General features: G+C 47.0%; 1 protein-coding gene across 1 annotated transcript in view; it reads left to right on the forward strand.

The window, feature by feature from the left end:
• The window catches only part of SFXN5 (sideroflexin 5), a 97,407-nt gene that overhangs the window by 38,134 nt on the left and 34,069 nt on the right, over positions 1-25,204 (forward strand). The window contains exons 6-10 of the mRNA XM_027660540.1: positions 1,786-1,811; positions 6,480-6,533; positions 8,292-8,348; positions 9,178-9,243; positions 22,108-22,198. Of these exons, the coding sequence (XP_027516341.1) occupies positions 1,786-1,811; positions 6,480-6,533; positions 8,292-8,348; positions 9,178-9,243; positions 22,108-22,198 (294 nt within the window). The remainder of the gene's footprint in view (positions 1-1,785; positions 1,812-6,479; positions 6,534-8,291; positions 8,349-9,177; positions 9,244-22,107; positions 22,199-25,204) is intronic.

Here is a 25,204-nt window from a genome sequence, read left to right on the forward strand (position 1 = left end):
TCCTTTCCTTTCCTTTCCTTTCCTTTCCTTTCCTTTCCTTTCCTTTCTTCCCTTTCTTGTCTTTCCCTCTCCTTTCCTTTCCCTTATTCCCTTTCTTGTCTTTCCCTCTCCTTTCCTTTCCCTTATTCCCTTTCTTGTCTTTCCCTCTCCTTTCCTTATTTCCTTAATATTTCCTCCTTTCCTCATGAAGGAGAGAGGAAATTCCTGTTCTCACATGGACTCAAGGCAGTGCCTTTTCCAGCATTTTTGAGGCATCTGTCACTATTTAGGGCATTTTAATTTTGTAGGAAATGCCAAAACCTCATGCCCAACACATATGATGTCACATACATGGGATGAGCCCTCCTTTTCCACGTGTGATGATACCTAATAGCCATGGCACTGGAATTCCAGGGAGGATCAACTTCTCCATGGCTTAACTGGGCTGCCATTCCCAAGTCCACAGCTGCCTCTGCTGTGGGTTGAACACAGCTGTGAATCCGTCCCTTCCCAACGGATCTATTTAAATAAACAGAACCTTTCCCATATTTTTTGGTGGAGCATCTTCTCCTGAATACTGGGCACAGGGGAAAAAAAAAATCAGGGGGTTGGTGGATTTTGTCCTCCAGTTCCTTGAAGAAAGATGATGTTGAGGGTGGAGAGGAGAGACTCCAGGACCCACTGCTTTGCCGCCTCGCTCTGTGTTTGTCTTTCTAGTTTCTCTTCCTCTCAGGTCTCAGCCCTTTCCTTGGATCCATGTTGGTTTAATTCAGTAATATTGGAAAAATGCTCTGAGACCTTCTAGTGGAAGTCAGAGAGATGAATTATAATTAGCACAGAAATTGGCAGACTTAGCGGGGGAAAAATGTGAAGGAATGTTTGATTTTCGTGGCGCTCAGTAAGATTTGGGGTAAAGACTTGTCTCTGTATTAGAGAGCTTTAACCTCCACCTGGGATTAAAATAGTCCCTCTCTCCTCTATGATGAAAATACGCTTTCTTCAGCTTATACCCCCCTCCTTTTTCACCTCACCTCAAAATAAATGATCTCTGCTGGTATAAAACCGCCAGTGGTTTCAGCAGATGGTGAAAGAAGGAGGTCCCATTTAGGGTGTCATGGTCCTGCTCCTCACCTGGGATGAGCTCTGCAGCTTCTTAGATGGCTTCATGAGCATCTTCAGGATGCTATTCCTGCTGGGACCAGGCTCAACAGGAAAGGAAGGGACACAGGGAGCTGGAGAGTTTTCAGCTGGGTCGGGGGAGGTTGTGGGAGGGTCTGATGAGCAACAGAGCTGGCATGAGGGAGGGAACAGATTGCCTGAGCCTGGGAAGGGGGGCAGGATCTCCCTCTTTCCATGGCAGGAATCCACTGGGTCAGCTCAGTCAGCACCACCAGGGCAGGATCCAGCTCCTCCAGGTGCCAATGGAGCAGGTCCTGCTCTGAGCTCCCATCCCTGTGCTCTGCTGATGCGAGGTGGGGCTACCTAGTCCAGCTCAACAACATGACACCATCTCAAGTTCCAACAGGCCCAGACTGGGTTTGCTGGAGTCACCTTTTCCATCTACATGGCTGGAGTTTTATGGAAACTCTTAGAACCTGAGAAAAGCAAATAAAGGATGGGAAGGAGATGGGACACGGATCAGTTGTTGTAGGTCCAAGATGTCCCTGTGGTGGGGTGGAGGTGGTGAAGTGAGAGCAGCTCATGGCTTCTTCCCTAAACTGGTATAAATATATATGTCTTAGGTGGGATTTTTTTGCATCCCAAAATCACATATTAAAACTCATTAAACCTCTTTTTCCTTAATAGGTTACATTCCCTTTGGAACACCCATCGTGAGTATTTTGTCATCTCTCCCCACTTTGTTTGTGAGCACCAAGAAATGCATTTTTTAGCACAATTCTCCACATTCCACCTTCTCACCTCGTGAAATGTTCCCACAGGATTCCCACCTTTCCCACTTAATGTTAACAAGGGTTTAATCATGTAAAACCCACCCTCTGGTTGAGGTTCTGTATCTATTAATATATTGATTTTATCTATCTATTGTATGTGAGATTATTTATCTATTAACCCAACCTCTGCTTGAGGTTATTTATCTATTATGAGGTTATTCATCTATTAATATATGAAGGTTATTTATATATATGAGGTTATTTATCTCTTAACCCAACCTCTGCTTCAGATTCTTTATCTATTAATACATTGAGATTATTTTTCTATTATGTATGAGGTTATTTATCTCTTAACCCAACCTCTGCTTCAGATTCTTTATCTATTAATACATTGAGATTATTTTTCTATTATATATGAGGTTATTTATCTCTTAACCCAACCTCTGCTTGAGGCTCTTTATCTATTAATATTTTAAGGTTATTTATCTATTCTGTATCAGGTTATTTATCTCTTAACCCAACCTCTCCTTGAGGTTCTTGATCTGTTCAACATCGTTTCCCCAACCTCCTCCAACGTCTTCATCTTTCCCTCTTGGAAAGGGAAGACCAAGCTGAGCTCATCGCCTGCAAAATGCAACTTCTGCAACTCTCAGCTTTCAGCTTTGGACACTTTTATTTCACATTTACATGATTTACAAGTCTCTTCCCAAACGTGACGAGCTCCAGCGCGGCGGGGCCGGCGTCGTGCGCTCTCCTCTTGATTAATTAAATCACTGAGCGTTTTCCTGGGGTTATTCCTGAGGGTTTTGGGAGTTTGTACTTGTTATTGAGAGATTTGTAAGCCTTCGGGTGCTCTCGATAGCAAAAGCCAGAAGGGAGATAATTCTGCCTGTTTTCCTCCTGCTGAAACCTCAGCTCGTCTTCGGGAACAGGAACGGTTCATCAACCCCATTTTTGTGGGAATGGGGAAACTGAGGCTCAGAGTTTTGCCCCAAAATTTGGTGTCAGGAGGTGGTTGATCCTCAAAGCCACCAGCTCGTGGTTCAGCTTTTTCGATCACACATTAAAATGGTTCAAAGAGCAAAATACACTAAATTTAATCTTCTTAGACCCAGTGGACCGTGGCTTAGACTTGGTTAAAGGTAACAACCTCTTCCCAAAGAGTGTTAACAAGGTTGGAAGTCCTAAAAACAGGGACCATGGCGGCTGTTGCTATTTGTTGTGGTGCCTAAAGGTTTGGTGGCAACTTTGTGTGGGGCATTTTAAAAGAAAAGGTTAAACAAAAATGAGTTAACGATCAAATTGACAATGAAATCGGCCCAAATCCAGAGCTGTCAGAGGAGCCGAGAGCTGTCAGATGAGCCCAATTTCACTATCTGAAAAGGATAAACTGGAACCTCTTGTCATTTAAAAAAAAAAAATAAAAAAAAAGGAAGAAGAAGAAGAAGGAAAAAAAAAAAAACCCAAACGTTTCAAATGTTAAAATTAAAATGTAACATTTATGCCAATCGATCTGTGAAATTTAGTGACAAAATTGGCAGCCTGCTCCGGCATAAAAACAGTTTGAGTCTTGTATTTCACATAGGGGGGGATGGGATTTCCTCAAGAGAGGCTGTGCTGGGCTCGGGCTGAGCCAGCCTGGCCGTCCTTGCCCGCAGAGCCCCGCTGGTGTTGGGGGTCAACGAAACCCCCCCATGGAGACGTGCTTTGGGTGTGTATGAGCAGGTTTAGGGCCCATCAGTCAATACACTCTGCTGGCTCTGCCCGGGGAGGGGGTTATTTTTCCTCATTTCCACCCCCCTCCCGGTAGCCGATGCAAAATAATTCAGTCTGGTTGAGCTCATTGTGAAAGAGATTAAGGGCTTGTTAAAATAATCGTTTCTTTTCTGGCCCCGGCGGCGTCTCCCCTGACACATCCAAATCCTGTTTGCTCTTCCCTCGGTTGCAACTGTTTGCTTTTCCCTTCAGCCTCCATCCTTTCTGTGCCAGGTTCAGGGATTGACCCCGGGATCACTTGTGGTGGGGGAGCGGGGACGGGATGGGATGTAAATGTAGGGAGAGTTTGGCTTTACCCATTTTGCCCATTTTCAGCCCGGGAGGGAGCAAATCCAGCCACTGGAATTTACCTCCCTGTGCTGGAGGGGTGAGAGGTGTAAAGCAGCTGCTGGGGCTGCCTTTTACCCAGCCTTTTACCCTGAGTTTGTGTTTCCTCCTCCGAGGGGAGGAAGATTTCTCCGGGTTTAGGAAATTCAGCCTCAAACCCGGGCGGTGAAGACGGAGCAGACGCCCCAGCTGTGCTCAGCTGCCACTCACAGCTTTCAGCTCCCTTATCTTCCCCATCCATTTAAAACTGGGAGGGTCTTGATGAGGTTTTAAGGTACCCTTGAAGACCCAGGTTAATTTAGGGGTGAGATGACTCTTGGATTTGGGGTTTGGAATAGAAGAGCTTGGGCTGCTCAGAGCTGACAGATGTCCAAGCAGTGGCTTTGGCCCTGGCTTTGGGGCCATAAAGGGACATTCACACCTGATCACCAATTAAATTTCGTCGCTGATACTTCTCTAGTGTTTAGAACCTTTCTTTTTTTTTTTTTCTTCCCATGTATTTTGTTTTCCTTCTTAGTTATTTTTTCCCCTGACAGTAATTAAAAGTGAAATTGTACATTTCTTGACAGACTCTTGCACATATGGAGAGTTTGCATTTAAACGTGCCTCTTTCAGTCATACAGATTTTGGGTGCTCTTTTTTTATTTATTTATTTTCCTCCCCGTATTTTTATTTTTTTATTTTTATTTTTTTCCCCTTTTTCCCCCCCCTCGGCTCTCAGCCTTCAGCTTGACAATGTGAGTCCCTGCCTGCCGTCTTCCCGCTCCTCCGGAGCCTCATTATCCCGCTGGCTTTAGGGGGAAAGTCACTCCCGGGGTTGAGGAGGTTCCTCGCCTGTTGAATTCGTTTGGCTGCGAGCGGCGACGGAGTAATTAATGACGAGCTCTGGCCGCTGAATGGAAGCGGTAAATTAGTGTAACTCGCACAGGCTGGCGCCCGGCCAGCGCACAGAAAAGTAGCTGCAACTTCACCAAAGGCTGTAGGAGGAAAAGCTGGAGGAGGAGGAGGAGGAGGAGAAAGGAGAGATGCGAACGAAATCAGGCCGCCCAACCCCGCTACCCTTTTGTTTGCTGGTATTTCTCCCTCCCGGAGGGGTTGAAGTTGCCTCCTCTTCAACTGATGCTGCTGCAGATGTGCCGAGGTGGCTCCAGCTCAGCCTTGCTCTCTCAGGGCTCCGGCGGGGAAGTTTTTCTTGCGTTTTTTTGGGTTTTTTTGGTGTTTTGGGTTTTTTTTTTAAGGAATAGAGTGAAAGGGAAACGGTGGAGAAGATGGTCTGAGGGTGGGGATGAGCTCACAGCCTTCTTGCCCAGACGCCTCAGGAGACGTGAGTGTCCTGAAAATAAATGTGTTTGGAATTAAAAGGAGTTGCTCAGTCTTTATCCTCCTGGTGATTTTGCAACAGTCTTCTTCAGAAAACAGCAGGCATTTAAGGCACAGGAGGGGATAAAATGACAGTGGTGTTAGGAGGTAGCTCATCTTACCTGTCTCTTACCCAAGAACTCATCCTGTCCTTGTTTGTTGGGTTTATCATTGGGAGTCCCCTTGCTTTGCACCCCTTTCCTCTCCTTCGACTTCTCATGCTCTGAAAGGAAAAATTGCCATAGAATAGGAAAAAAAATGCCCATAGAACAGGGGGAAATGCCATAAAACAGGAAGAACTGCCATAAAACAGGAAAAACTGCCATAAAACAAGGCAGTTTGTGTGTCAGAGATGGGTCTTTAGAGGATTGCAGAGGGTGTGTCCATGCAGTGGAGTGAGATACGTCCCAAGGACATTCTCAGGACTTGTACAGGAAAAATACACTTGTGTGACCTCAGATGGGTGACCTGGCAAAGCCTGTGGCATCTCAGTTCAGGCAGCAGCTGGGAACATCTGGCCAGATGTGCTGGGACAAGCTGCTGGAAGCCTCTGGGAGACAATGATCGTCACCCCGGGCTCGTAACTCAGGCAGGAGTCTTCACAGCTGAGGGTATGACACATCAACAAGGCTCTTAAAACAAAATCCAGGCTCCAACACAGGAGCACATGTGCTTCCAGGTGGCATTCCTGTCCTCAGATGTTCAAATGGGATTTCTTTCCTGTGCTTCAAACAGGGAACGTGCCAAAGGAAAATCGGAAACCCCCCTCCCCGTTCGCTGCCAGCAGTGACAACTTTGAACTCTTGCCTTCAGGCAATGTTTGTGTTTTCCTCCAGAAATACCTGGATTAAGGAATTGATCGTATTTTAATGACCTGATCTTTGCTGCCAGAGTATTTTCAAGGTGTATGACAAGCAGTAATTAAAGATGCAAAGCTTTCACGGGCAGCTACGTCACCTGGTTTCACCGCTGGAAAACTGAGAGGCAAGAAGCTGATGGGAAGTTCAATGACTAAAATTAAATAAAGGCACAAATGAAGATGATTTATTCAAGCTTAGAAATAAGCTTGGCTGTTTGCATGCCTGGAAGAGCACTGAGAGCAAAGCAAAAGAGCATTTACTGATGGGAAAATCTCTTCTCTTGCAGGTTGTTGGTCTCCTCTTGCCCAACCAGACGCTGGCATCCACTGTGTTTTGGCAGGTAGCACCTGCTGGGATGGGTGGGGAATGTGGGGGAGAGGAAAGTGGAATTTTGCCTGGAGGACAAACTGATGCATGTGGCCGTTCTGCTCTGGTCGTGGTTTAGGGAGAGGATGTGGCTGGATATAATTAGGGAAGGGTTTGGTAGGTCTGGAAGGGACTATAAACCAATATATGGGTCCATTTTATCCCACAGCTACTTTTGCCATCACAAAGGAAGTGGTAAAATGGTCCAAAATTTCATAATCAGCTTTTTGAACCCATTTTGTACAGATGTAAATGTAAACAGAAAGAAAATTTTGACATATCTGCTGATTTGTGGACACCCTGTCATGTAGTTTGTATCTTTCCTGGTGAATTCCCCTTGGAAGTGCAGGGCTAGGGGTGATAGGAGGCCTCATTCCCAGGAATTTTGGGAGTAGCTGTGCATTGCAAAGCCAAGGACCTCTGCTTCTCAGTTTGCTACAGGAGCTTTGGGAAAAAAATAGTCTGTGTGTAGGGAGGTGTTGGTGTAATTTCCCACTAAAATTCTGGGAATTAGGAGTAAGGGGAGGAGGTGTGCACGTGAATGAGTTATATCCATAGTAAACACGCCACTTCAGTGCGATTTCAGCACTCACTGAGACGAAGGAACAAGTTATTTTCAGCCTTATTTTCAGTGGTGAATGTCTTTTTATTGTCTGCAGTGTAAGTGGTGGTAGGGAATTATGCAGTTGAGGAACATCAAAGCAGAGTGGGATCTGCCTGGTGTGTTAAAAGCATGGCAGAGCTGAGAATCTGTTGGAATGTGCCAGTAACTTGTGGTCTGGTGGGTTTAGCTGAAGGTTGTGCCCTGTGGCTTCACCTACTGGGAGTGGGAGAGTGGCTGGAGACGTCCTGGCTCGTCCAGGTTTTTGCAGTCAACTCCTCCCACCTGTTTTTAGGCATCTGTGTTGGAATCACAGGATGATTTGGGTTGGAAGGGACCTGAAAGACCATCTCATTCCACCCCCCTGCCATGGACAGGGACACCTTCCACTAGCCCAGGTTGCTCCAAGCCCCATCCAACCTGGCCTTGGACCCTTCCAGGGATCCAGGGACAGCCGCAGCTTCTCTGTTCCAGTGCCACTTTAATGCCATCTGTATCAATAAGCTGGTACATCTGCTCATCTCCTGTTCCTCAGCTGAAGCCTCTCATGACCCTCTGTGTGAGAAGCTTGGAGCTCGATAAGTGACTGATGAAACGGCTGCTGGGCTTCCTGCTACATCCTAACAGCAGGATGGATTTGATGCTTGGGCATCAGGAAGAATTTCTTCACAGGAAGGGCAATTAGGCATTGGAATGGGCTGCCCAGGGAGGTGGTGGAATCCCCATCCCTGGAGGTGTCCAAGGAACAACTGGACGTGGCACTCAGTGCTCTGGGCTGGGTGACAAGGTGGTGACGGGTCACAGGTTGGACTCGAGGTTCTTTTCCAACCCAAATGATTCTGTGATTCCATGAAAATAAAGATCAATAGCACTGAGGTGTCACTGGAGGTGGATTGGGCCAGGAGAGGAGTTGCACATCAAGCTCCCAGGGGAGCAGAGCTGCCCTCTGGGCACTGAGAGATTCCTGCCCCTCACTTTGAAGGCCATTAAACCACACGCAGACCATCCCCAAACCTTCGGGACGAGGCACCAGGGAGGTGAATTTTCCCCCTAGATCTCCCACATTTATAGAAGATCCATTTATTTTCCTGAAGTCCTGCTGATGCCTGCCTCTCCTTGTTCCCTCTCTAGTGGTTGAATCAGAGCCACAACGCCTGCGTCAACTATGCAAACCGCAACGCGACAAAGGTGAGGAGACCCAACATATGTGGCACGTCAGGGCTGTTTTGACACGGCAACAGAAGCCCTGTCTCTTCCTTGCTAATGGAAACTCCGGGAGGAATTTATAGCTTGGCCATTCTCCTGTGTAGGCTCCCAGTTTAACCCCTCAGCTGGAAGCGGCACGAGGGTCTCGGCGTCGCTCGAGGCGCCCGAGCTCAGCCAGGTCGTGGTTCAGGCTGGGGTGGGATGGTTTAATTGGTATGCAAATGAGCACAGGGCAAAGTGGTCTCAGGGTTTTTGGGACAGGACGAGGTGTCTCCCTGAGCACGCTGCCGGCTCCCGGGGGCTTCATCTGCGCTGCCGGGAAGTGGTGGGGCTGCTCCCGCTCTCCTCCTTCTCCCTTAGCCTTCATTCATCCCGTGTCAGGATGTGGGAAGCCGAGCTGGAAACCGTCCAGCTCATCGAGATAACGTTTCAGAGACAAAATATTTAATGTGGCGAGTTTGGGGTTCAGCACTAGAGGGTAAAAATGCTAATTTGGTACCATTTGCTGAATTTCATTCCCGTCCTCCCTTTGAGCTGCTATTATTACAATTTTCTGATGCCAATTAATTTTCCATTCCCTTTAACCTCGCTCATGAGGCCACGGTTTCCCTCGCTCTTGCCTCTCTGCTTGCTGACAGACCGTGTGTCACAGAACAATATGACAAAATTCAACCTGTCTGTGCTTTAAAACAAATAAAACCAGAACAAACAGACAAACAAACAAAAAAAAAACCGAACCAAAAAACTTGGTTGCATTTTAATAACCAGAAGTTTGTTTACTGAAAATATGTTTTGTTTTTTCTTTCCAAAGCCTTCTCCGACATCCAAGTTCATCCAGGGCTACTTGGGAGCTGTCATAAGTGCTGTCTCAATAGCAGTGGGTAACGCTTTATATCTCTTTATTTCGTGACTTGTGGTGGCGCCGCGGTGCTTTGGAGATGCTTGTTTGGGTTGCCAAGCATGTTTTTGCCTTTTAATTGACAGAATTCAGCCCTCATAACCAGAAATATTGTATCCCTGAGGTGTGTCTGTCCATGCATGCCAAAGCTTTTCCCCGGAGGGAGACTTCTAAGTGCTTCCAGAACTCCCTGCGCCGTGGCTTTGCTGCTCCGTGAACTCAAGTTATCAAATTATCTATTAACTGGGGGTGAATTTACCTGTTCCAAATGAAAATGGACACTTTGAGGCTGCAGGGTGATGGTGTGGCAGCTGAGGTGCTGAAGAGAGGCAGGACTGTGGAGATGTTCTCCTGGTGGGTTGGCACCTTGATCCACAGTGCTTGGAATTGCATCTTTTGCCTGTGGACATTTTTCAAGCTGGAAACGGTGCTCAGATCTTATTATGGAATCATGGAATGGTTTGAGTTGGAAGGGACCTTAAAGATCATCCAGTCTCACTCCCTGCCATGGGCAGGGACACCTTCCACTAGCCCAGGTTGCTCCAACCTGGCCTTGGACACTTCCAGGGATCCAGGGGCAGCCACAGCTTCTCTGCCCAACCTGGGACAGGGCCTCAACACCCTCACAGGCAGGAATTCCTTCCCAATATCCCACCTAGCCCTACCCTCTGTCACTGGGAAGCCATTCCCTTTGTCCTGTCCCTCCATCCTTTGTCCCCAGTCCCTCTCCAGCTCTCCTGGAGCCCCTTCAGGCCCTGCAAGGGACTCTCAGCTCTCCCTGGAGCCTTCTCTTCTCCAGGGGAACCCCCCCAGCTCTCCCAGCCTGACTCCAGAGCAGAGGGGCTCCAGCCCTGGGAGCAGCTCTGTGGTCTCCTCTAAAGTTGTATCTGAAGTAACCTGTAGGAGAGGAGCTTTCAACATCACTAAAATCATTGTCTCTTGACTTTTAACACTCCTATTTCCTAGTAGCACAAGGTGACATTGGTAGCAGGGTCAGCTCATTCCCAAAGGGACAGGGACATTTCTCAGGAGCAGCTCACAGAAGTTATTTCTTACATCGGATTTTCAAATAAGCCTCTGAAGTAAAAGGTTGTACCTTTCCTGCTGGAACATTAAGGATCCCACAGCAAATACAAAAAAATGATATTTTTTTCCCCCTGGCTGAGATTTTTTCCTTTTTCTTAAGCCACAGAAAGTTTGATTTTGCTTCTTGTGCAGCTGCCAGACAACTTTACAAAGGGTGTAGAGTTGTTGAAGTGCCTTGAGGTTTTGAGGGGGAACTGTCCATTTGATTGGATACACATCTGCTGGATAGTTTTCCGTGTTTCTGGCTTGGCCTGCTCTGTATCCCCCCTGTTACCCCTTCACTGCAGAATTAACCCTGCACAGCCCAGCCTGGCATCGGTGTGAGCTCCCACACTTTATAACCCCACAGAGCTGTTCCCACGCCAATCCACGCTTTTCCAGCTGAAGTATAATCCAAATCCCATCCCACCAACCTCAGCTCTGTGTTTTCCATCCACAGCTTCCATGGGAGACCTTGAGTGTCCTCCTCAGTCCTTAGTTCAGCATTTTCCCACCCTGTGAATTACTAAAGCGAAGTTCTCCAGCTTGACGTGCTGCTGCCACTCACAACCTGCCTCCTGACCCCCAGCACGGCTCCAGGGATGAAAATTCCACATTGTTGGCATTAATGCTCCTCTCCATTTCAGCAACAGGGGCAGATTAGAGGGGCAGGAGACCCGGAGGAGTCGTGTTGGCAGAGTTTTGGCACCCTGAGGAGCTTTGGTAAGGAAACCACTGAGAGGTGTCCGTGTTGGGACAGCTGGTGCAGGTCTTGGAAATCTTTGGTTCCTCCAAGGCTGACTCAGATCCTGCAAAGAAGTTGAAGCAGAACAACATGTTCAAAGTGCAGGAGGGACCATCAGTGGTGCTGTGAGAAACACTTGTGTAGAAAGCAGAGAGTGAAAAGCTCCCCTGAGACTTGTAGATGATAAAATTGCAGCATTTCAGCCTCATGAAGGGGAAATCCTCCTGCCAGAGGGTGTTTCTGCCTTCTTGCAAGTGCCACCATGGTGCCACCGGATCCACTGGGATTCCCTTGGTGAGTGTGAAGAGCTCTGGAATAGCTGTGGTGCTCTGAGGGTCAGAATATTGTTAGAGGGGGGCAGGAGCTTTCCACAGATCCATGGATGTAGTTGGGGCGGTGGAGAAGGGCAAAAGCCTTCATGGGTTGTTCTTCTTCCTGATGTTGGAAGAAGGCCTTCTTCCACATGGAGCAGCCTCCACAGGTGCTTTCTCCTTCCTGATGTTGGCAGAAGATCCAGGTGGAGCAGGCTGTGGCACGTGGGATGTGTGACAATGAAGTCTCTGTGTGCTGATGTCCCCATAGCTGAGCCTTTGGGGACACTCCTGATGCCTGTGTTACTGTGGAATAACTTGTGTCCTCCTCATCCCTGACAGCACTTATTCCCTGCTGACTTCCCAACGTGGAGAAAACCCTGCAGAGCAGGGAGGGATTTTTTAATGTTGTAAATACCTGGATTAATAACCGGCGACTCCTCAAGCGCCGAGTTTGTGTTTCTTGTAAACGACGACGACGACAACAAATAAGAAACAGCCCTGAGGGTTCATTACGTGGTGTCCTCAGCCCTCATTTACCGGTCTCTGCTGTCAGTTAGCAACAACTCAGCTCCCAGTGTGAGCCTCCCGTGGGCTGTGGAGAGCCAGGATTAATTAAAGTGAGCCCCTTCCATGTTTGCAGTTGGCAAACGACGCCGGAGAAGGCTCGGGAAGGGACAGAGCAGCTGACCTGGGATTGTGCTTCCCCTGATCCTCATCCTCCCTGTCTTTTACAGGAGGGACGAGCAAATTGCTTGTTCAAGGAGCAGATTTGGGCTTTATGTATCTTGCAATTGGAGAAATCTTAGGAAATCTTTGGAAACAACCTGATTTTCCTCCTGTTTTAGACAGAGAGGAATCCCTGTCAGAAAGGGGCGATTCTCCTCCCTCAGATCCAGTGCCACATCCACAACTCCTGATTTCCAGCCTTTCAGGATGAGTTTAGGGAAGAATCAATATTCTTTCATTTGATATTTTTCAATATTTCCCCCCCAATATTCCCTTTTCTTTCCACCTACTCCCATCCCCACCTGATTCATACAGACCTTTGTGCAAGGAAAGCTCTGCCGGGGTCCAGGATTTTATTTCTTCTCAGGTGAAGGGAATCACTTGAAGTAAGGCTGGAAAAGATGTTTGGGTTGGAAGAGATCCCAAAGATCATCCAATTCCAACCCCCTGCCATGGGCAGGGACACCTTCCACTAGACCAGGTTGCTCCAAGCCCCATCCAACCAGGCCTTGGACTCTTCCAGAGATGGACCAGCCACAGCTTCTCTGGACACCCTCTAAAATTTCTCTTTCTATGATCATAGTTTATTTTTATCCCATTTTCTATAAACCAGCCTCTTTCCTGCCTTTTCCTTTGATCGCTCCTGTTTCACCGCTGTTCTGAGCGATAATTGTTATTTTTTTTTTTCCCAAACAATCGAGTGGATTCCTGTGATTAGGCTTTATTTTCTCAGATCTGGCTGCTGTTCCTGATGGTGGTGTATGAAGCTTAATTAATACCAGCTGGTTTTCCTAAACGAGGCAAACAAAGGCAGAGAGGAGTAAAAAGACTTGAGAAAGACCAAGCGTGTTTTAAATGTTTGGGATTTTTTTTTTCTATTCCCCAAATATTCCAGTGCCAAGAGCTGTACAGATCAGAGGGTTTGTAATTAGGCAGAAACTCTTTCCAGCTCACACACACACACACACACACACTCTTACTCTGCTATTTTTTCCCACTTTTAAAAGGTTAAAAAAGCTACACAAAGCCAATTTTATTGGTAATGATTGCTTTTTTATATATTATAATTTTATATGTATAATTATTTTTATTATTTATATATACAAAAATAGGTTTCTTTAGCTCAGGGGAGTTGTGGCTTCTCCATCCCTGGAAGTGTTCAAGGCCAAGATTGGAGCAAACTGGTCTAGTAGAAGGTGTCCCTGCCCAGGGCAGGGGGTGGAAGTGAATGATCTTGAAGGTCTCTGATCTTTAGGGTTCTCTGATCCTTGATTTCAAATCCAAACTCCATTTTCTGTGTCATTGCTGATCCCTTTTGGTTCTGACTCAGCTCTTCAGTGCTATGACATCAGACTCAAACCTCAGTTTGAGGTCAGAAGGGACTCTTGGGGCTGCCATGAAATGACTGAAAATTAAATCAGACAAGGGCTGTGAGCAGCCACTCTCCAGTCTCTGGGTTGCCAGTGGTGCTCAGACCTTCAAATTGGTGACTGGGGATGTTGACCCAGGGGTTGCCTCACCTGGAGCCCGTGGGGATGAGTCCTTGGGTTCCTCACAGCATCTCACAGCGACGCCGTCGTTGCCATCGTCTTGAAATCAGACCTTTATCCCTCAGTTTTTCGATTTCCACGGTCGTGGCTTCGATTTCTGCCAAGAGCAGCTCCAAACTTTGCTCCTTGTGATACTGGAGACCTTGTGCCAGCTCTCTGAGGGGTCTCCTCTCTCCTGCCAGCCCCGTTTGGCCGCGTTTCCACATCTCCCCGTATGTTGTCACTCAGCTCCGTGCTCAGGTGTCACCTCCTTGTCCATCTGTTGTCCACTCCACGTACCCTGAAGGTGCCACGTGCATCCCTACTGCTGGCATTGGGCTTTCCTGATGACAGGATGGGCTCTAATTAGACCATGGGAAGCCTGGCAGGGACACAGAGTGTGTTTTATTTATATAGGTGTAAGTTAACCAGGAAACATCTCGTGGCAGCCAAGGTTTAGGTTTGATCTCAGTAAAAGGTTCTTCCCCCAGAGGCTGGTTGGGCACTGCCCAGGCTCCCCAGGGCAGTGGGCACAGCCCCAAGGCTGCCAGAGCTCCAGGAGGGTTTGGCTGATCCTCTGGGGCACAGGGGGGGACTCTTGGGGCTGGGCCTGTGCAGGGCTGAGGGTTGGACTGGGTGGTCCTGGTGGGTCCCTTCCAGCTCAGCTTATTCTGGGATTCCTCTTTGGGCAGGGCTTCAATTCCCCCCCAGTGAAAGGGGAAGCAAACCCACATGTGTGAGATCAGACACCGCTGATGTGAAGGGATGGTGGGGTTTGCCCCAGTTCCCAAGCTCCCTCCTTCCCCTTTCAAACACACCAGGGTTTGTAACTTCTAACAATGTTTTTATTAAGTCCAAGTTTGGGATCTGTGGCCTTGTCAGCACAGAGACAAATAACTATGTTGTTCTCACTTAGCAACCTGAGCTAAATTCTGACAAAAGTAGGTGTTTTGTCTTCTTTTGTGTAAGAGAGAGAGAGATGAAGTGTCAGTAACCATGACTGCCAGCCAGGCTGGATGCTTTGCATTGATCTCCACACTTAAAATGTACCTGCTCAGCACTTGGATGTTTCTTTTTGTCTTACATTACTGGGTAACCTTGCCTTAAAAAATCGGGTGATTTATGCCATTAACAACTTTGTTTTGTCAGCTCCTATAATGACTCACCTTGGAGTCACTGCTGGTCAGACAGGAGGGTGTTTAAAGCATCTCTTCACAGGTAGACCCAGGTCTTTTCATTTTAGATGTGCCTCCTTGCGTCCTGATCCTAAATCCTGACTCTGGACAAGGCAGTGGAGGTGGGCAACTGATGCCAGTGGGATTTACTGATGCTCTGGGTTATTGCAGGTTGCACACCCAGTGCTTTCACAAACTGAAAGTTTGTGGGGTTAAACTTGAATTTCTATAAAACCAAACTGGGTGAAAACTGGAGAAAAACGGGGCAGTTTCAGATTCCTGGTCTGGTTTGCTGAGGTGTCCTGTGTCTGGAGCTCCAGGAACAACTGAGGGAGCTGGGGGGGCTCAACCTGGAGAAAAGGAGGCTCAGGGGGGACCTTCTGGCTCTGCAACTCCCTGACAGGAGGGGGGAGCCAGGGGTGGGTCAGGCTCTGCTCCCAGGGAACAAGGGACAGGAGGAGAGGGAACGGCCCCAAGTTTCTCCAGGGGAGGTTTGGGTTGGACATCAAGAAGAATTTCTTCATGGAAAGGGTTGTCAGGCCTTGGAAGGGGCTGCCCAGGGCAGTGGTGGAGTCTCCATCCCTGGAGGGGTTTAAAATCCCTGTGGATGTGGCACCTGGGGACATGGGTCAGTGGTGGCCTTGGCAGTGCTGGGGGATGGTTGGACTCGGTTGATCTTGGAGGACTTTTCCAACCTAAACGATTCTATGATTCCATGATACTTTTTTTTTTCTTGGAAAATTGCAAGGGAAACACCATCCCTGCTAGTCTGGAGCTTTGTACAGATCGATTTTAGGACCCTTGACACTCTTGAGTCTGTGGATTCGAGTGTGTTTTCATCCAATAAGCAGCTACAGCAGTTGAGCTGTTGCTTCTGGGCAGATGGACATGGCAAAAATTATATTTTTAAACAAGTTGGATTTCTCCACACCCCCCCCCAAAAAAAAAAAAAAAATCAGCACTTTGCAAAATCTAAAGAGTTTTGCTGGAAAACGTCCCTTACAACCCAAGACATTCACAACCACATAGGATTTCAGCCAAAATATCTTGTTTCTCTTCTCCTAAGGAAGCTGAGAGGTGAAGAGTCTTCAAGCACAGCATTATCTCTGGAAAATAATATTAATGTTGCAATGGTTGGGTCACAGTTGGCTTTGGCATTACCTGCCCTTGGAGCCCTGAGCTTTAATCCAGAATCCCAGGATATGCAGAGCTGGAAGGGATCCACAAGGATCGTCAAGTCAAACTCTTGGTCCTACACAGGCCCATCCCCAGGAGTCACATCCAGGTGATGCCTGAGGGTCTCTGACCAAAACTAGAAGGAGAATTGAAGAACTTCAATTAAATTAGAGTTGGGTTGCTTTGTTGCACTTATAAAATTAATGAGCAATAAAAGAACAGGATCTTGATGGGGTTTTTTTTCCCCCCGTGTGAGGAAGGACAGGAGCTGTTGGACCAATTCAGCGTGGCAGGGAGGGCATCCCTGCTCCAGGTCAGCTCCTGTGCCATCAGTTCCCCAATCCATGGACTGTTCCTCCTTCCCTGCTCCCTTTGCACACTGAACTCACACACACACACACACACACACACACACACAATTTTTCGCTCTCCTCCGTAGGTGGAGGTGCCCCTGTGGATTTTTCTAATCCCAGCTCCTTCTTCCTGATAATTGTCTGTGAGGCTGCATTGACAGGCTGTGAATGTGGTGTGAGGCCCATAATCAGCCTGTGAGACAGCACAGGAGGCCACCCACTGCCCTCAGGACTGTCCCTCACTTAGGGCAGGCAAGGAGCTTTTGGAAGCCCGAGGAAGTCGGTGCAAAGCAGGGTGAGGGGTGGGAGAGGATGGAGCGTGGCCTGCAGCCTCCACGGAGGTGAACTGGGCAGCCAGGGGCAGGAGGAAAATCACAGTGGGCTGGGGTGATAAACTCCTGCTTGCTGCTTTTAAATGGCTCTAAAATCTGAATGAAAAATCTCCTGTTTCTGCTCCTCTTCTCTGTGGATTCACAGATGCTGTGTTCAGACACCAGAAGAGACTGGTTGGATCATTCAGACTGGAAAACCAGCTTGGAAATTCCTCCATTGAACCCATAAATCATTGGAGCTGTAGCAGCCACTTCCCATCCTGCCTCTGAATTTAGGAGTACATGGCAAGCACCAGGTCCTTGCCAACCCCATCCCTGGAAGTGTCCAAGGCCAGGTTGGATGGGGCTTGGAGCAGCCTGGGATAGTGGAAGGTGTCCCTGCCCATGGCAGGGGGTTGGAATTAGATGGTCCTTAAGGTCCCTCCCAACCCAAACTGTTCTGTGATTCTTTGAGTGCTGCCTTCCCAGCTCCATGTGCTTCTCTGCAGCATTTTCTCTCTTGTTCCATTAGTGTTTCTTTGTTTCCAGGAAATTTGTTCTCATCGATGCCGTTTCCCTCTGCCCCTGCCCAGCCCCACAACACCCAGGTGTGATGCAGGGCCCAGGTGCATGGAAAACTTGATATTGAGGCAACAGTCTCTTGTTTCAGGCATGGATCCATCCCACTGTCTTCCTTTCTCCATCATCTTCCAAAACAAGTTTGTCTCATTACCAGCACGAATCCCCGATTTTCCTGCTCCTGCCTCTCCTGCAATCTTGCTTCTTTCTCAAGACTACACCGTTTTTTCCCATGGAAAAATCCACCTGGGGATTGTTGTGGTCATCCCTTCTTCCAGTCATCTTGGGTGTGACATTTCCTCCTTTCCACACTCTTTCTCCTCTCTAACTTCCTTCTCCACATGGATCCTTATTGCTTTTCCCTTCCCTTAGACTCCTCCATTCTGTTCTCCTTGCCTTGGTAAAGCTCCAGTTGGGAAACAGCCCAGTTTTCCATCTCTCCCAGCCTCTTCACCTCCCAGCCCTAATAAATGAGTTTTTTCCTTCCTTCTCCTAATGCTCTTTTCTTCAGCTTGGCTGTTTGGGACTCATCAGATGCAATTAGTGTTCGAATCCAGCAATCTGGTGATTGGAGGGATGAAGGAAAAGCTTCTTTGGAGCCAATCCCTCCTTCCAAATGGACTTCCCAGGTCACTTGGAGCAGCCGGCTCCAACTGCAGTGGTCAGGGTTGTCCCAGAGCTGAATCCCTAAAATCAGTGGTGGTTTCCCCAGCAGAGTTAACAAAGTGTGGAGAGATGCTCAGTGACACTTCGATGGTGTCACCTGCCAACCAGTGTCCACCTTGCTCCCTGAACTCTAAATATTCCTATATTTTATAAAAATTCCCTCTCAAAATGAAGTGAAATAACTTCCTGGGCTTTTTGAATGTATTTACTGCACTAGAAGTAGTTTAAGAGGTGCAGGGTTAGACCTTTAGCAAATGGTTTGGTCCTTGCCAACTTCAGGCATTCAAAAGCCTCAACTCTCGGACTTCAAAAATCTTAATTAAAGGGGCAGGGGGAATCGGGGATTTTTTTATAAAATTCTTGATTTAAAGCTTGTGTCATGGTGGACATGAGGTGGGAAGTTTTTGAGACAAGAAGGAAAAGAAATGGAAGCAGAAGTGTTGGTCTGTGTGATGGTATTTGGTGGTGCCGGTTTCAAGGTGGGGCGACATCGCAAACATTGTCCTTCTGCTGAGATAATGTTGTTGATGCTGAAAACAAACCCTGGTGGCAAAGTAAATAGCAGGAATTCTTGAGGAAGAGGGATGAAGGAAAGGCAGAGTGGTGCCCAGAGGCACAACAGAGCCCTGAGTAAGGTTTCTCTCCCGTTGGCAGTGTTTGGTCCTGGTTTCGTGTTTCGGGATTTTAGGAACCGCTGTGTAATGTATCCCTGTGTCCAACTTCCCCTGGATTTTTTGGGATGCTCCATCAGCCAGATCAAGGAAGTGCTCTGGAGGAAAAAACCTCAACAAACCAGGCAATTTGAAAAAGCTGGATTTGTCCTCTAATCCAGGTCACAGCGTAGGAATATGTGGATGACTCCCCATCCTTGGAAGTGTCCAAGGCCAGGCTGGATGGGGCTTGGAGCAACCTGGTCTTGTGGAAGTTGTCCCATGGCAGGGGGTGGATCTGGATGATCTTTAAGGTCCCTTTCAATCCAAACCATTCCATTATTCTATGAATATCCCAAACTAGTACTGCACTGAAAGCAGTGGGAGAAGAATGAAAACCCTTCAAAAAGCTCATTTCTCTGTGCTGAGCTGCAAAGGGAGCATACAGGATAATAGGAGACAACCTTAAGTTGCACCAGGAGAGGTTGAGATTGGAGATTAGGAAGAATTCCTTCACCAAAAGGGTTGTTGAGCACTGGCTGCCCAGGGCAGTGTTGGAGTCACCATTCCTGAAGGGATTTAAAAGCCCTGTGGATGTAGCACTTGGGGACATGGGTCAGTGGTGGCCTTGGCAGAGCTGGGGAATGGTTGGACTTGATGATCTCAGAGGGCTTTTCCAACCCAAATGATTCTGAGATTCTGCCACACTTGGTGGGATGAATCCCAGTGGACTCTGTGATCCATGTGCTGTAGATCCCAGATCTACACCAGTGCTGTAAATCCCAGATCAGGGACAGACTGTAGGAAGTGTGAGGATCACAATAATAATCCTGCAGTTGATTTTTAGTGATGAATTTGCCTCAACAGTGTTCTTTGGCAGCCCCATCTAATTAAACTCATTAACCTCTCCTTGCTGATGGCCCTTTTCCTTGGGGGGGAGCTGAGGTTGAGGAGTCCCTGCTCATTGTCAGATGCTCTCCGTGACCTGTTTGCCCTCATCCCACACTTCCTGACCCGCAGGAAAGAGTTCACAGATTGGCTAAAGCAATTTCCAAACTGTAGAAAACAAAACCCTCATTAGTTCCCTCTATCCAGTCCTTGTGTTGGGAATTTGGGAGATTGGATTTAAATCTATAGCAACATTTAATTTCATGTTCCCAGCAGGGTGGTGGCTGTAAGTGGGGGAGTGACTTCATCACGTTGAATCTGAAAGTAAAATGCTTTTATTAGCGGTGGCCTCACAGCGGTGCCTCTCCCAGACTCATTTTTGCTCTTTCAAAAGCTGCTGCTCTTCCACTTCATGGTCAAATCCCTCCATCAAACCTACAAGCAGAGGCTGCAAACCCAACAAAATTCATCATCGAGGCAGATTAACCATATCCAGGCTGTAAATGCCCAAATCCACGGGGCAAGAGCAGCAAAGCCAGGCTTAAAAGTGTCTTATTCTTCAAGCCACACGTCTTAGGCTGCTTTACAGTTTCTGGAAGCATTGAGATTTTGAAAATGCACATCCCAACACTTGGAAAAATGTAGGAAAAAATAAATTCAGTCATTTTTGAAGGGGGGAGAAGATCAAGACAAATCCCTCATTGTTGCCCAGACTAAAAACCACCACCACTACTCTCTTGGGCTCAGCATTAGAGTCGAGTTGGCCAAGGACAAGAGGAAGAACTCCTGCCTGGGGTCATGGTGAAAGCCTTGGAGAAAGGCTCTGGAAATACTTCACAGGGTTTGAAAACCAGCACTTTGCTTATGCAGGGCTTACCCAGCAGTTGTTCTTCTCAACATCTTCCTCTCAGCCTCCGAAAAGTCGGGATGCGCTGCGGATTCATGTATAATGTAGCAGCTCACAAAATATGTTCTCCCCTGCTTTGCTTTTCGTCTTAAAACCCCCCAAATCACTATTTTCTGGCAGCTTTTTGGCTTTGGCTGAATTTTTTTTTTTTTTTTTTTTAAATTTTGCTGCGTTTTTGGCTGAAAACACTTTGGCCACACGTTGCTGAAGACTTGCATTTCCAGCCCAAAATTCCCATCTTGGGGCTGTTGGGTTTTGTTCGTGCGTTTGGGATTTGGAGTTTTTTGGGGGGATGAAAAGGAACAAATATTCTGAGGGAGAGTAATTTGAAGTAATCTGAAGAGAGAAGTCGTTCCCCATGAACAGGTTTGTTTAATTTTTAACCCCATTTCTACTTGAAACCAGTTTTGATGGAGGTTCTCCAAACTATCACTATTATCAACCTGAGGCTTATGAGGCAGCAACGCTACTCCTTGCTACTTATATTAACATCTGAATTACCTAGGTCCATGAAAAACTATGGAGAGCATTAATCAAGGGTTGGAGGAGGCAACAAAAACTGATCCGTGGTTATAATAAACTTTATAGCCCAAAGGTTTTTATTGGAGTGGGGTGGTGTAGTTTGCACAGACCCTGGAGAAGGAATTAATTGTGTTGGGCCACCACCACCACTGATATTTGGGTTTTCCCCAGCCACGTGAGGGTTCCCAGCACCAAGGATTTTGTGCTGGATGTGGAAAATGCTGGTGAACTGGGTAAAAATGGAGCTGAGGGATTTGCAGAAGGACTGGAAGGTATTCAGTGGTTTCTCACTTGTCTTTTAGCTGGAAAGGGTTTAAATACAATGATTGGGTCCAATCCTTAATTTAAACCCAATAGTTGGGTCCAGTCCTTAATTTAAACACAGCAGTTGAGTTCAATCCTTAATTTAAACCCAGTGGTTGGGTTCAGTCCAACAGTTGGGTTCATCTTTTCATTTAAACCCAACACTTGGATTCAGCCCTTCATTTAAGCCCAGCAGTTGGGTTCAACCCTTCATTGAAGCCCAATGTTGAGTTCAATCCTTAATTTAAACCCAGTGATTGGTTCAATCCAACAGTTGGGTTCAACCCTTCATATAAACCCATTTGGGTTCAGCCCTTCATTTAAGCCCAACATTTGGGTTCAGCCCTTCATTTAAGCCCAACACTTGGGTTCAACCTTTCATTTAAGCCCAACACTTGGGTTCAACCCTTCATTTAAACGCAATGATTGGGTTTAACCCAATGGTTATGTCCAAAACTTCATACAAACCCAACAGTTGGGTTCAACCCTCCATATAAATCAAACAGTTGGGTTCAATCCTTAATTTAAACCCAATGGTTGGGTCCAATCCCTAATTTAAACCCAATGTTAGGGTTCAATCTGACAGTTGAGTTCAACAGTACATATAAACCCAACACTTGGGTTCAGCCCTTCATATAAACCTGACACTTGGGTTCAACCCTTCATTTAAGCCCAGCAGTTGGGTTCAACCCTCTCTGTAAACCAAACAGTTGGCATCAACCCTTCATTGAAGCTCAACAGTTGGATTTAACCCTTTGTTGTATAAAGGGTTGAACCCAACACAGCGAAACCCCGCAGCATGTGTGGGGTTTGGTTCTCAAACGCTTCTGTGTGGGGTGAGACCCCAAGGTGTCTGCAAGCTGTGACATCTGCCCTGCTCCTTGTAATGAACTGTCTCTGCATCTCTGGTTTGATTTTTTTTTTCCATTCCAAGGTGGGCCTTAATGTTCTGATTCAGAGAGCAAACAAGTTTACCCCGGCCACTCGTCTCCTGATCCAGAGGTTTGTGCCGTTCCCTGCTGTCGGTAAGAAATAACACCTTTCCTTTATGTTCAAAGTGTTGGTTGTAAACCTGCTGGTGGCCAAAAGCCACTGGGATGGACACCTAATTCCTGCTTTCCTGCTCGTGGCCCCTCAGTGGTGGGTCCCTGAGTTGGTGCAGACATTGGTGGGATTGTGCAAAGCAGCTTTTTGGCAGGAAAGTGGTGCCAAGTTGCTGGTTGAGGCAGCTCACGAGGCTTTTTAGCTGCCCTTTCCACTCTCAAGCAGCTTAAAAAATGACCAGTGTTGGCTGGTCCTTGTCCATTCAAATCTGAGAGCATTTAATTTGCAAGATCTGGTTTGAATCACATCAAATCAGATCTTCAAATAAGCAGTGGCATTATGGTTGTTTTACAATAAAATGCAGTGAAATGGTTCTGCTCTGAATATACAGATTTGTGAGAGCCACTGATTAAAAACAGACTGAAGTGTATGAAGAATTAAGGCTTTTTGGAGCATTTTACCAGCATTTTATTGACTGCTGAGTGAGGGAAAGGACAGGCTGGACTCAGCCTTTGCTGGAGCCTCTGGTGACAGCCTTCAGCAAATGATGAGTTATTTTAGCCATGAAAAATCACCAGTGGCTTTTAGGAAACTTTTGTTTTATTTATAAAGATGGTGCAAAAATTGCCCAAGAATGGAGGAAATCATTAAACAAAAGGGGGTTTTGCTCCCTGTTCCAGGTCCCTTTTCAACCATTTAATGCAAAACTTTCCTTTAAGCTTTTCCCTCTGCTGTGCAAGTGCCACATCCTCGGACCTTCGCTCGAGGATGCTCAGCCCCTTTACTTGAGTCCCTTAAACTGTTGCTCTCTGGTCCTGCTGCTCCTTTTTTAATGTAGACCTGCTTCCTCTGACCCTCCAGACTTCAGTTCCTGAGTAACTGGGGTTTTTTTTCCCCCTTTTTCTTCCAGAAAAACATCTGCTTGCTCTGTCTGCAGAGCAGGATGTGACGGGGACTGTGGTCTGGGTGTCACACTCCGTTTTATTCCCGAGCCCTTTCCTTGTACACAGAGGATCTGTTGACATTATTATTATTATGATTTTCCTGGAATATATTTTAGAGGATTTCAGTTTTCCCTGGGTTTTTATAACAAGGAGGGCACTTGGGGTGAGTCCAAGCCCCGGGAGGCAGCTCCAAGGCAGGGTTTGAGTCAAAGACACACACACAGGGAGTCTTTGCTGCCGGGTTGATCTATTTTCATCCCAAGGTGTGAGGAGGAAGAGGTTACGTTTGTGTTGGCATTGATTGAGGACCCATAATTAATTTGTTTAGCCTGCAATTAATTCTCCAGCTCCTATTTTATTTGTGTACCGTCATGTTTCGTTATGTGCCAGGACATCAGGAGTCCTCCCACTAATTGCTGTTTGGTGGTTCAGAAAGCTGTGAGTTACTGGTTTGCAGACCTGGACAAACTGTTTAATTAAGACTCGTCTTCCAATTACTTTTGAACCACCAGCCCCCAGCAAAAAAAGGCAGAATTTCTCTTTTTCTACGTGAAAAGACAGCTCTTGCTCCCAAAAAAATGTAGGGATGTGGCACTCAGGGACATGGGTTAGTGGTGAACCTGGGGGAATGGTTGAACTTGATGATCTCAGAGGTCTTTTCCAAGCTTAATGATCCTGGGATTCTATGAAACCAGTCCCACTAAGCAGTTTTCCCTTGCTTCCTTTGATCTCCAGCTGTGGTTGATAACAGCTGGAAAACTGGAGGGATGCCCCAAAGGTTTATGGTCTCTCATCCTGAGTTATCCCAGGAGATGGAGCCTTGGGGAAGGGCAGCTGCTGTCTGGGTGGAAGGGAACAAGATTCCCAGCAGAGATGTTCAGAAAGGCTCCAAAAAGCATTGGGCAGGCACTGGGAAAGCTGATCTGGGGGTCTTGCTGCACTCAGAGATGCCCTACATGGTGTGTGTGTCTTCTCTGGGTCGTGGAACAGTTGTCTTTGCACCATAAAATAACCCAATATCTGCAGAAGTTCTGCCTGTAGGACATAAAGTGGTGCCAGGAGGGTGGGCTATGCCCTCACCCTCCTCCAAAGTTAGTTTGGAGTAGCTGAAAATCAATGTTTTTTCCTAAAAAAAACTCCCCAGTCCCAGAGGATGGATCCAGGAAACCAATCCAGGTGGAGCAGCTCATGGAGATGGCCAAGGTTTGCAGAGCCAGTGGCTGCCCTGGTGTAAAAGGGGTTTTTGGGGTTGATGTTGTCCACCCTGGAGCATCATCTGGTGAAGGTGTTCTCCACAGAAAGAACAGCAAAAGGGAAGCAGTGTGTTGGAGCTGTGTTCTGGAGAGCTGAATCTGAGCAAGGAGGGGCTTGGTCCTTTCTCAGGGATGAGGTGGGGAAGGATATCAATGCCCAGGGTTATTGCAAGGAACCCAATTTCCCCTCTTCTTCCCAAGAACTGGGTGTGAAGACCTGCCACTGAGGTAAGGGGTGTCACTGGAGTTGTTCTTGGCTAAAAACGCCACAGAAACCCCCAAAAGTCACATCCCAAAACCTGCTCTGAAGAAACTTAAAGCTGTAGAAAGATACTTATTACAGGGATGGGAGAGGGATGAAGGATTTCGTCTCCCTGAGCTTTTGTTTTAGTGTGTGTGTGTGTGGTTAAAATTGTTACATGTGTTTAGGTGGCACACAAGGATGTATTTAATGTGTGGAGAGCACCCTGGTATAGAAAATATATATGTAAACATATAAAAGTGGCTTGTTTTGGTGTCTGAACCCCATTTCCAATACGCCGCAGAGTGTTTTCACAGCAGTGGTTTCCAGGCTTTATCACCACAATTCCTTCCCAAATTCTGCAAAATCAATTTGTCTGCAAAGAAATTTCTTTATTTCTCATCCCCCCCCACTGTGTTTGAGACATCTATAAAATCCAAATTTAGCCATAATTAACAGCATTTTCTGCTTTCTGAGAAAGCAGAAGAACAGGTCAGCGAGTTGCCTGTCTCAGACAAATGGGCTGGAATCAGGTTTTAAATTTGGGAC

Source organism: Corapipo altera, unplaced genomic scaffold (genome assembly GCF_003945725.1).
Source record: "Corapipo altera isolate COAL_440 unplaced genomic scaffold, ASM394572v1 295, whole genome shotgun sequence".
NCBI classification, from domain to species: domain Eukaryota; kingdom Metazoa; phylum Chordata; class Aves; order Passeriformes; family Pipridae; genus Corapipo; species Corapipo altera.